At 39.8% G+C, this 12,973-nt stretch overlaps 1 protein-coding gene across 3 annotated transcripts in view; it reads right to left on the bottom strand.

The window, feature by feature from the left end:
- Window positions 1-12,973, bottom strand: part of ankrd13b (ankyrin repeat domain 13B) — a 45,115-nt gene that overhangs the window by 17,905 nt on the left and 14,237 nt on the right. For all 3 annotated transcript variants that reach the window (XM_044118902.1, XM_044118900.1, XM_044118901.1), the window contains 5 exons: window positions 6,447-6,582; window positions 3,368-3,492; window positions 2,476-2,521; window positions 1,642-1,785; window positions 526-766 (listed from right to left, as the gene is read on the bottom strand). In XM_044118902.1, coding sequence (XP_043974837.1) covers window positions 526-766; window positions 1,642-1,785; window positions 2,476-2,521; window positions 3,368-3,492; window positions 6,447-6,582 — 692 coding nt within the window. The remainder of the gene's footprint in view (window positions 1-525; window positions 767-1,641; window positions 1,786-2,475; window positions 2,522-3,367; window positions 3,493-6,446; window positions 6,583-12,973) is intronic.

Below are 12,973 nucleotides of genomic sequence, written 5' to 3'. Positions count from 1 at the left end.
GCTTTACTCTGAAAGGTTAGCCTTTAGCTAAAAAAAAAAAAGATAATTTGATGTACTGCAATTTAACTTTATTCTATGACATTTACATTTTATGTCAAAAACCTTTGCTACATTAACTTCTGAAAACGTCCGCCGGTCCATTGCAGCTGCAACTGCTGCCAGGAAATTGTGCGATTCCTTTCAGTTCAACCAGAAACGTGTAACTGTCCCTTTCTAAACTAATTATTTATGATGAATTTTTTTTTTTTTTAGCTCGACATGTGTGCGGTTGTCTCTACTTCCTGGCAGTGCTGCTGTTTTGACGGCCACCAGAGAATGTGCTGAACTTGCTCCCTTCAGCTGAGTCTCGCAGTGCAGGAGAAAGTAAACCAGTAGCACTGACAGAAACATTTTATTGTAACAAAGGTAATGCCTTTTACCAAGGCCATTGTTTTATGGGTGAGTAATTCATCAGTACGGTTGAAGCTAGCTTTGTTTACTTTGCAGTTACATAGCTACTGAGTGCATACTTGCTCTGGTTCTGACCTCTCAAAGGCAATGTTTCGGGTGTCCAGCTGAGTGGTCACCACCGGCGCGGACAGCCTGGCTGCGACCTGCTCATCGCTGGGCTGTGTCGCACCCAGGAGGCCCAGTCCAGCACAGGTGCCCTTGCAGGCGCCGGCTTTCCCCCTGCCAGGAGAGAGCGCCGTAAGAGATGAGACGCACAAGGTCTCGCAGAACACCAGCTGTCTGTCGTGGTCCACCTCCATCACCTCTGCACTGGAGTCTGAGAAATGGGAAGAGAAAAATGGGAAGAATTTCAGACAGAAACACAGAAGAGAGCTGTGCACTTGTGCTGAGAGGCACAAAGATGGCAAAGGGATTAAGTCTGATGTCAACAGATTACAGACATTGTTACAGAATCAAAAAGAAAGGATAGAAAATCATAAGCATCTATTTTTGCAGCTCGTGCAACAAAGAAGCAGAATATCAAGACAAAACGTAGATTTACGGTATTTATCTGTAAGAAATTCATGTCAACCTCCACAGCTTGGAATAACTGTTTTTTCCAACAGTTATCAACACTAAATGTTAACATTGCTGACACAAATCCAGTTGTCTTTCAAAAGCCATGTGGGACAGAATTAGCAAGTTAAAAGTAATGAGGGGCTACAGAAATTAAATTTTAGTTTCTAAAAAGGCTAATTAAATTTATTGTAAATCTTAATTAAATGTTTACTTATGAAAGAGAGGCATTAATTTTTTATCTCATGTGCCTCATTTCTACTGAGCGGTAGATCACCGCTCAGTAGAAATGAGTGCTGTTGTCCCCTACAACAGGGTCCCTTCCTGTTGTAGGTCCATAGGACAATGGTACAGCAGAGTTAGGGCAGAGCTACTGGCGTCACACAACATAGTAAATTGACTGGTAAACAGAGAAACTTCACTGCTTGTGATGGGCAGAGACATTCTAATGTTGCATGTCATTAAGCAGAGCGCTCTATCTGGCAACTGGAAAATTATCATTTTGAAGAACAAATTCTACCACTGCTTTGCAAAGTGCTGCAAATCCAGACAAGGATGAACTCTTTGCGAGGGAGGTCCTCAAACCAATATTCAAACTAGCAACCTTTTGGTTGAAAGGCTGGAAGGCTTGCTAACCTTGGCCCCTGAAAATGAAGCTCCGGTTGCCTCTCTGCCAGGTCATCTGCTCAAACCCCATCAGGGTGGTGTCCACACGGAGACACTGTCCACTCTTCCACACTCTGTAGGTGTCACTGGGGCAGATACGAGAGACCAGGGGCACTGTGGACAAACACAACATCTTAACCAAACAGCAATATTTGTCAGGACTATGTCCAACATTTCAGATGACAATTCTTGGATTTTCTTGCAAGTGTTGCCATTAGGGTAATTACTGGCCTCAGTCATCCATTAAATCCTCTTTACTTGTTCAGCAATGATACCATATGCATACAAAAGCATGCAATTAGTCTATGGACCAGTGTTATTCATCTCAACAGGAAAAAATTGGCATAAACGTGTCATGGGAATAATATATGATAAATTGGTTAGAAACATGGGCTGCACAGTGGCGCAGTTGGTAGAGCTGTTGCCTTGCAGCAAGAAGGTCCTGGGTTCGATTCCCGGCTGGGGATCTTTCTGCATGGAGTTTGCATGTTCTCCCTGTGCATGCATGGGTTCTCTCCGGGTTCTCCGGGTTCCTCCCACAGTCCAAAAACATGACTGTCGGGTTAATTGGTTTCTCTAAATTTTCCCTAGGTGTGAGTGTGTGTGTTGTTTGTCTTGTATGTCTTTGTGTTGCCCTGCGACAGACTGGCGACCTGTCCAGGGTGTACCCCGCCTCTCGCCCGGGACGCAGCTGGAGATAGGCACCAGCAACCCTCCCGACCCCATTAGGGAAGAAGGGTGTAAAGAAAATGGATGGATGGATGGGTTAGAAACATTCACAGATGCAAAAAAGCTGATACTCACCCCAGCTTGTAAACTCCCATTTCATCTCCACATAGAAATCCTGCGCCTGGACAGGGAGTAGAGGAGGAGAGACGGTCATTATGGATGAAGAACAAAATGAGGAGAATAGCAATGAAGAGTAAAAACTATGTCAGGCTGCTTCGGTGTGCAAGCCAAGGATGGTAAGGAAGACTGGCAGAGAAGCCGAGTGTGTTTGTGGAGGGTGTTAATAATAGAACTGATGGATGAAGAGGCCGATGATGTGGATGAGGGCAGAGGCAGGTAAAGAATGCTGGGATATGCCAGACTGAAGAGTTGTTTTAAAAGTGTCAGGGTGTTTTGTCTGCTGTGTGAAGATGCTTTAGTGAGAGCACCATTATGCTTGTGTGTGTGCACGCATGTGTGTGTGATAGGGAGCCAGCTGGATCAGATACAGAGACAGACTGTGTGAAGGCAGTTCTCTGAATCTCTGCCACTGCTTTGCGCGGCACTAACAGGATGATTTGTTGGTGCACCAGTACTACCATCAACCTATCATCTTCCGGCACAGGTCACCTGAGCTTTGTAAGAAATGCTCCTGGGCCTTTAATCATGCCGGTGCTTACTCCTCTAGGGTCTGAGATGAGTCACATCACCTCGGGACACACTGCCGTGTAACATGGAGACATAATCCTTTGTGTTCCCCTCGCTGAATAGTAAACAAAGTTATAAATACCATCAAAAAGAATATTTTATCCTAAAATGAAGACATATTTGCATTTCAAACAATAGCGGGGTAAAACCTGACTTTTTATGCAACTATAGATGGATAATCTTCTAAGCGGCATGAACATTTATTTCTATATAAGTGTGTGTGTGTCGGTGCTCCTGAGAGATTTTGCGCTAATGTGTGTGCGTGCGTGTAAAATCCCACTTGGCGTAGTCTCTCCAGCAGGACGGGGATGCCCGCCAGCCTCTTGGCAGTTCTCTGGTAGTCACGGTAACGCAGCACGAGACGCACCAGCTCTGGGTCCCTCGTGCTCACCGCCTCTTGAAGAACTGGAGAATGGAGGTGGGTGGGGTGGAACAGACAGTAAAACACTCAGACCTAATTCAAAATTTATGTGAGCGAGCAATTTAAGGGTGCAGCGTGATCTGCTGAGCATGAAGTAGGCCAAAGGAGAAGCTGTTTGGCCCAATTACTGCCACGTAACCATCTATCACCAGAAGGACACTTTACAAATAGTTGATCAAAGACTAGAGAACACTCCTCCCTTTTCTTCCTTTTCAGATAACTGATTTAAACTCAGCCCCCCACACACACAAGTCAACAGAGGGTTTGCGTCTCATAATCTGTCAATGAACCAAAGGATCCAATTGGAGTTATAAATACCATCAGAAAGATGGTATCCAATCCTAGAAGGATTTCTGTACTCTAGAACCACAAGTTAAAGAGGCAGTATTATGTATTTTCCAGGCACATAGTGTCATTCTTTAGCACAATCAAGTAACTATGTTAATGTCATCTGTCATAACAATGCTGTATACTTCAAACATAACTTAAAAGAAATTTGACTTTCCAATTTAATGCCTCAAAATCGGGCCAATTCAACCCTTTCCGACACTCTGCCTTCAGCACCTCATCACAGTGTTTCTCCATTAAGCCTTTAATATTTTTAGGAGCATTTGCACTAAGAAGTAGTTGTCATGATGAGCTCAACAGATGCGCAATTCCATCAGGTGTTTGCTGCTGCCGCTAGTCTTAAGGAATAACAAAGTCTTTGCTTCACCAAACTGCATCCATAACTCTAATAGAGACAGAGAAAACAGCACAAAACCTCTTATAAAACCAGAGTGGAGAACAGGGCTGAAGTTTCATGCTGTTTTAAAATGTAAAGACTTACCCACCCCTAAAAAAAAAGTCAGAAATTAAAGGCCATTTCTTTATTCCGTGCATAAAATCCTTATTTATTTGGCAACTTATGTCAAGTGAGGAGATAGTTACAAGAAACATGTGGACGATCTAAGGCTGAAGTTCACTCAGTAAGCCGCATGGAAACGAGACCACTGTCATAAACTAGGGGGTATCCGAATATTGGCAGTAGGTGTTTCCTGAATAATAAACCCTGGATTCACCAGGGACCTGAAGGAACTGCTTAACAAGAAAAAGCACCTTCAGGGTGGCAGAGTGAATTATTGCAGAGTGTACAAAAACAGCTCAAAGTCAAGATGAGAAACAAAGCACAGTGCAGGAAATACTAGGGAGGGTTAGGGTTAGAGTTATATAAGATATGTGTGGTCAGGGAGGAAGAACATCACAGGCTTCAAGGAGAAGGAGGATTATGGTAGATAGATAAAGTGTCGGGTTTGCTAATGAACTAAACCCGTTCTTCATTAGCTAGTACAGGAACAAGCTAAGTATCCTCCTCTCCTGCCCTTCACCCACAGCTGTCCTGTCACACCTCAATGGACTAATTTCAAGTCTGAAACTTAGTGCCGTTGCTCCACCTTCATCTTCATCTCCATCAATATGGGACGCTCCATCTCCATCTCCATGAGAAGCTCTTGCCTTCCTTTGTCTTGGTAATAAAGGAAGGGGAACAGTACGGAACTAAAGCTTATAATGTTTGCTCCAATATTTTTAAACTGAAAAATAATTAAGCTGAAAATAAACCTGAAACTGAAAAAAAAATTATTATTATTTTCAGATTAAATATTTTCTTTCAGTTTTAATTATTTTTTTCAGTAAAAAAAATAAATAAATTGGATCAAGCTTTATGGTCCCAATTTAGCTCCACATAGAGGCAGCTGGAGCGATTAAACCCAACAGAGACTGCAGGTCCAGATGGTATTGGGGGCCAAAGTCCTTTGCTTTAGCCTGACCCAGAAGAAGGTTCTGATGCAGCAGGACGCATCCTTTTGTGTTCTGATATCTAAGAAATCGCCTTCATTCGTCTAGAGGTTCTGAAGTTACTTTACGTGAGGCCCTCCTCAGCAAATCAGAGACAGCTGTTATATCAGAGGCCATAACACACCTGCTTCAATCATCTTATCATGAATATAAACAAAAGAAAGTAAATGACTGTATGTTCGGACAATGTCAAGCACTATTTCTATGATAATGAGTGCAGTGAGGTGGTGGATGCCAGTGTCAGTGTTCATTGGTAGGAGACTAAACAGGAGCAACGCAATTCTCACCTCAATTCTAAATATCGATAAAACTCTCCCAAAGGTAGTGAGAGTTAAAAATCCACAAGTATGATTTGAAGAATAGAAGGTTAAAACTGAATATCGGTAAGGCACTTTACAACGCATCTTTACAAACGCTCCGACCTTTACATTAGGTTGCTTCTTTTCCTATTTTGTAGTCCTCAGATGTAAACGTAAAGTAGCTTCAACTATAAATCATCAGTGACTGTTTCTTGTGTAAATCAGGTCATCCTCATCCATTTACCTCCATTCATATTTCAGGCTTTAACAAGTGATTCATTTGAAGCTGCAGAAATCTTGAACAGGCATGTGACGAAACAGTGATAATTTCAAGGTTAAAATATTAATGATTTCACACTCCCACATCTTGCTATTGCCAGATGTCCATACCACGTTTCTGCAGAGCCAGCAGAGAAGAGCTGCCTGACAGAGTCTGCCTAAAGAGTAAGTGTGACTGAACAAAAGTGCATACAGCAGCAAGACGAGTGAAGGTAATAATTTTACATACATTCAATTCAATCACATTTAATTAAGTAAGATGAAAATTTATGAAAAATGTTGTCAACTGCATTGAAAAAGACACTTTCATTGTTGTCAATGTCATTTTTCTTTATACAGCAGACTTATAATTACATCAACATTGCTATTTCATTGAACAAAATGCACCTCACAGCACATTTACCTTAAAACAGATTCCAGCCTCCCATGGGCCAATCTCTATGTACAAAAGCTTATGCATAATGTACAATATGTGCATTAAGGCAAACAAATGAAATTTTCAGCACACACACATGCACACTCACCGGTCCAGCCATTACGGTTCTCCTTGCTAACGTCAGCTCCGTGCTGCAGCAGGACCCTGGCACAATCCAGGTGGCCCAAAGTGACAGCCAGGTGGAGAGGAGTCCGTCCACGAGGGTCCAGAGACTCTACATCCGTCTAGATGGGTGGAGGCAAGGACAAGAGGGGTGGAATAAGGAGGAGCAGATGTGAGCATAAGGGCTGACAGAGAACGTTCAGATTTATAGTTAAACATTGTCGTACAAAAGGAAGAAATGTGTGAGGAATGACAGACAGAACAAAACAAGACTGTGAGCTATGGTAACCAATGTCTCGCTACCTTAACACAAACAGTTGATCAAGTTTCACTGGACATTAACACTGTTAAACATGGTTTCTTTTAGTAAAAAAAAAAAAAATATAGACAAGACTGTTAATCAGACCCAAACTCCTTCTTGTCTATAAACCGTAAAACAATCTGAAATGTTCTTCCTACGTCACAAATTTCAGAAATCAGAAGCTCAGACTTTCAATCATCAATGTTCCAAAATCAGTAAAATTGATCTTTGAGGCTTCTTTTGATTTCTTAACTTATAATAGAACATAAAAAAGCTGCAATTACAAGCTTGTACTTTGTGAATCTCCTTTGGTTCATTTCCAGCATTGTCTTCTTGGATGCAGATTAACTGCATCTGATCAACCATAGTAACATTTAGCTGCTCAAGTCGCACTTTCCAGACATTTGTTCATTTGTGTTGTTCAGCTTCAGCCATAGTTTGCACATAAGAATGATCTCATTGGCCAAAATGTCAGTCTGAAGAAAAGTACAAATGCACACCAACATGTCTGGACTGTGGCGCGAAAGAGACAGTCAACAATAGTTAGAGAAAGAATCCAACAGTGACATTAAACAAAATTGGATGTTTCTCTATAATTATAAAAAGAAAGGTCAAAGTGGATAGTAATAGGCTTACAGGAACAATAAAGGACATGATGGAGTTTCCAGTTGCTGCTCATTGTGTTGTGTATGTGAAAACAATTTCATGTAGTCCCCGTTTTGTCTGGACTAATGAAAAATATTGGTCTGATTAAAATCTTCCAAATTAATGTGGGAGGATGTGTTGTGGTTTGATTAGGCTAAACCTTTGTCTACAATTGTGTGACCCACTAACAAAAGAATGACCCAGAATGAAGCATGGCCATGGCAGTATCATGCTTTGGCATACTTTTCTCCACTGAATACTGTAGTTTAAGAGAAAGTTATAGAAATTAATGAACAGGTACCAATTGATTTCAACATTAAACTGGTTAGCAGGGAAGCTAAAGACCAACAATGTTTTGTTTTTCAGAAGAAGACCAGGATAATCTCTGGGGTCACCAGCAGCAGTATTGGTGTGGACTATGTGGATTTTACTATGAATATAAATATTTAACAATGCTATATTTTTTTAAAGTAACTTTTGCAATTACTGTTTCTGACTTTTGCTTTTTTATTTATTTCTTTATTTATTTATTTATTTATTTATTTTCTTGAAGACATATTAGATTAAATGTATGCCGCCACCATGAGCAGGACTCAGAAGAGACGTATCTCAATGAGACCTTTTTGAATTGAATACTTGTGGTCCTGTTGGTGTACATCACAAAAACCTGGTTAACAGGTTTTTTTGTTTTACTAATTATAGACGCAACATTTGCCTCGATGATCCTAGATCTGCTGTAAGTAGAGTAAGTAAGTAGAGTTTTTGATGGTCACAATATTCTGGGGAATGGCTGATCCAAGGTCAGTTCTTTTAATCCTAAGGGCTCGACTCTAATTAAGGTTTTCTTTTTGAGATAAGCATTTGCCAGCATCAGCAATATAACACAGGCTAAAAGGAAAAATCAGTCTACATAATGATACTAATACTAAGTACTTCAGGAGAACACGGGAAAGTTGCTAACATATGCTAATTTTTGTGGAATTTTTAAAATCAACAGATCAAACAAGACAAGTCAGCATGAGGATGCTGGTTTGATGAGTGGCAGTGAAACAGAAACACTCAGCAATCAGTAACTTGCATTCTTCTGTTTTGCTTATTTGCAAGGGAAATAAATTTATATATACAGAAAACCAGAATACATGAGCGCAGGAAGATGCTCACAAACACACAATAAGCACATGCGCTTCAGCTGTAACATCTTGGATCATGTTACAATAACTGAATTTAGTGAGAGAAACATAATATCACAGTGTATGTCAATGGATGAAGCTATCTCCATTACACTGCTACCTCGTAATCTTTGGCTAACAGTTGTGTGCTCGGTCATTTGAATGAAATTTTAAAAAAGAGAAAAGAAAAAGACACTAATCAAAAACAGAAAGATTTCCATCGCAGTAGGCTGTGCCCATCAGCAACACATACAGAATGGCACCAAAGGGACGGAGATGAAGAAAATAAATGGGACAACGTAATGAGGGAGTCCCCCAGGAGTTACGGAGACAGGGGAATGGATGCAGATACATAGCAACTAAAGTAACACAACAAGTCTGATAGAAAGTAAGAGGTCCGTTTATTATTAGTTGCTATTGGTTTAATGTACAAACACAAAGGTAAGCATTTAAAAACTAAAAGGCACAAACCCCTACCCCTAAATGGGTAAATGTTTTTTTTTACCTACAATGTCCTTCCTAAGGTTTCTGTGTGTGTAACGCTTTAGATTATCAGCTTTACCATTTTTTGTTTTTTTGGAATACTGCTCAGTTTCAGCTAAGGGTGAACAAATAACATAGAGGACAGAGATAGAGTTTTAGAAAGAAGCTAATAAGCGATAGCCAAACAGGAGCATATGGCAAGGTGAAAGGAGGTGGAAAGGAGAGAGAAAGTGACGGCAGCTGGGTTGTTTCAGAGGAAGCAGAGGTTGTTGAAGGAGACAGTTCCGATAAAGCACAGAGAGTAGCCAGAAAACAGTATGTACCATGTTCCTTCTTTCACTAAAGAATGAAGAATGGGCATATACAGCGTTTCATAAGACTCATTGTCATATTATTTATTCTACAGCATTCCGCATTGATGGATTACGCTACAAGGCTGCTTAAATGGCATGGCAAGCAGCCATGATAAATGGGTCTCTCCAGTGTCATTCAGTGTAGATTAAAATCTTAGTCCTTTTATGTACCCTCATTCAAACTCTGAGCGAGTTAACTCAAAACATCCCAAAAGGTTTGCTGAAGATTTCCTGGACTCAATTACTGTCAGGCTTGCACTTGTTTATGCCTTTATTTGGGTGGATTTCTTTGACCCAGCCACCTCTCCGCTGTCAGGCCTCCAACGACCCGTAACCAACACCGAGGAGAAAAAACAAACTCCGACACTCAATTTTTCAAAGTAACACAAGTCACAACGTGAGAGATATGTTGCGATGACACCTCCAAGGAGTATCTGCAAACAGCAGCAACCTGAAACTGCACCCTCGGCCTGATTTGTGGTTGATTGGTGTTGTCCAGTTTACTCATGCCTCTAGCACATGTAGCAATTGTTACAGAGGGCAGAGTTAACAGAGCTAAAAGAGAGAGATACTCTCATTTAGTCCATTCTACACCAAACTAACTTTAATACAAATGTCATCTATGAAAATGAAGACCATGCTTTGCCATGTGATTTTGACACAGAAGGAAACTTTCAAAGATATTCCATTTAAATTTCTGGTAATTTAACTGGGTAAAAATCCCTGACATTAAGTGATTCCATCGACTTACATAAATGTTAATCAATAGTTTTAATATTTTCAGCCTCTTTGAGCATTCTTCTTTCCTCAAATTAATTTCAAAATGTACTTTTAATGAACTAAGTTGAGATGATTACTGATATAAAAGCCAGTGCAGCACATACCCATGAACTTTTGCATTATTAAAGTATGCTCCAGAAGAATATTTTTCTACAAAGCAAATCATAATAAAAACATGAAGAAATGTCGTTTTTTACACTTTCAACAGAATACCATAATAACACTTTTACAAACTCTGTCAAAAAAATGCATTTGCAGACCCAACACACTGTTTTTCCAGAAACCTATTTCCCTGCATCTTTTATTTACCTCAGCTGTTTGTATGTGAGCGTTTTAACTGGGGAACAGGATCAATACGTCAGCAGAAATGAGCGGTAACTCCACAAACTGAAGCAGTGAAAATCAAACTCTCACTCGCAGCCCGGGAAAGATGATCACATTGTGAACTTAACAGCCATGGTTTTTATATATTCACACGTTGGTCAGTTCCTCTTTTGACACAGGTGGATTTAAAATTAAAAATATACCTTAAACCATTTTAAATTGGCAGTATTGCGTTAAAATGCTGAAACATTTAATCAATTCAACATCCTTGATGAAGTCTCTCCACAACAGCAATTTTTTCTTAGTCTAGGACAGTGGCATCCAAAGTCTTTTTGCAAGCAGCTAAAAGAGGGAAACACAGAATTATTTATTCCTATCACCACAACCTTAACAATATATCAATTACCATGCATTCCATAGCCTGATCACAGGAATGAGGGGCACCTGGTGTTTTGTAGTCTGCCCCCAGTGGCCGTTTAACGATCTGCAGTTTTTAGTTCCTCTGGTTTTTGGCACTTGAGCCAGGCAAGACAAAATGACTCAGAAGGATCACTTAAGCCAACTAAAAGGAAAGGTTTTTCCAGCGCTACACCCTGACCTGCAGACATACTGACATAATAACTCATTCAGATGAGAACAATGTTAAGTTGAAAAACAGAACATGCAGTTCATTAAATCATGATGAAGAACTCTCCTCCTCTCACATTAACAAGACAGGAACTCTCAGGAGGCAATACAGTTGTTTACAACTAATGGGCCGTGCACTCTGTGGACAGTCTTCTCTTTCTGTTTCTTTTAAACAAACACACACAACCATGCACAGACACAGTTTCACTGGCCCCATTTCACTTGTGCGATTCAGGTTTCAAAGTGGAAACATGATGTCATTCCAGGGAATCTCTTAGTTTTCACTCACCAGTAAAATTGACAGTGTGTGGGGATAAACTACTTTCACAGAGTAGAGTAAAGCAGAACACCTCTGCTTTGGTTTGGTCGAACTAATTCACAGTTTCCCAAGTTAAATATAAAGCTGGAGTAGCAGTGTGTGCCACAGACAGATAGAGAAGCATTTCTAACATATTTCACGCAGAGAGTAAATTGATCACTTGGTCAATAATCTCCCACATTCTAACTTGCCATATAAAGATAAGGTGGAACAAATAACCTTATCTCAGCCCTGTCTTAATAAGTTATAGCAGTGAGACAACAGGCTCTCCAGACCTTGTTTTACTGCAGATTTTATAACTTGCTGTAAGAGATGAAACAATTTTATTTTATGTTTCCAGGAAGTCACATGAGTTTCTGTCTCTGGTGGTAATGGTAATTAAACACCCTCATTATTGGATGCATTTGGTTTTAGTCATCTAGACGAAAAATAATGTTGAAGGCTTAAACAATAACCGGGTAAATGGAAAGAATGGACAACAATATACTAGTCACTCACAGATTACATGACAAAAAGAGAGTTGCTCTAACAAATATACACTAGTATCCCTTAGAAAATTTAGAAAATTAGAAAAATTAGAAAATTAGAAATATTCTGTCCAGAGTGATGAAGAAAAATTAGTACATGCATTTGTTACTTCAAGGCTGTGCTTTCATGATACTTTACAATAAGAAAGTGCATAAAAAACCCAAAAAGTTCTTTGTGTAGTCAGAACACTGCAGCAAGAATTCAGAAGAAATTTAAATAGATATATTCTCAATTTTTATCCTTTCTTCTTTGGCTCCTTCTTTTGGCTTAAAATGTTTTTACAAAAATAATGATATTATGTAGGTGATGGAAATTCCAAGTCAAAGTCTAAAAAGAAATCTGATTGAGGTAATGGGTTCGGAGTTAGACACCAACCTGGCCCTGTTGTGTCAAAAGCTTTTTCTCTTATTAATTAATATTATCTTTTGAAAATTGCATTTTTTTTCTTTGGTAATTAAAGGCTAGGTGCAATCAAGCAACAGAAAGGTGAAGCAGTGTTTAATTTCATATTAGCATTTTGCTCAAACCAATGTAAGGCAAAAGATTAGATGTAAATCTTGTGCCAGTTTTTTCACCCAGGAGTCTTTTGTATTTCCACAGGTTCGATTAGACAAATTAAAACTACTGATGTGTGAACGTCTCTCCAGGCCAGAGTCTCCGAGCTGCAGAAGGAGTGTTTTTGGCTCACTTTGGCTTCCTACTACTGAGGGACTGCTGACGCAGTTTTCAGGATTCAGATTCTCATCAGACTATTTATCAAATAAAGAGCATTTAGGCTGGTTCACACTGTTCTGGTAATGCCTTTATTGGTGTTCTGTGGTATGTTATTACAATTTGAGTGGTCTGACTGCCAATACCTTTAAAGTACAGAATAAATGAGAAATAAATCACCTTCGAGGCTTATTGACACCCCTTGAATATATGTGTACAAATCCTGCAAAATCAACTCTTATCTTTATGAAGTAGTGTTACACGTTACAATTT

Source organism: Gambusia affinis, linkage group LG06 (assembly GCF_019740435.1).
Source record: "Gambusia affinis linkage group LG06, SWU_Gaff_1.0, whole genome shotgun sequence".
NCBI classification, from domain to species: domain Eukaryota; kingdom Metazoa; phylum Chordata; class Actinopteri; order Cyprinodontiformes; family Poeciliidae; genus Gambusia; species Gambusia affinis.
Note: the sequence above shows the minus strand (reverse complement) of the source record. Positions and strands in the feature narration are given on the sequence as shown.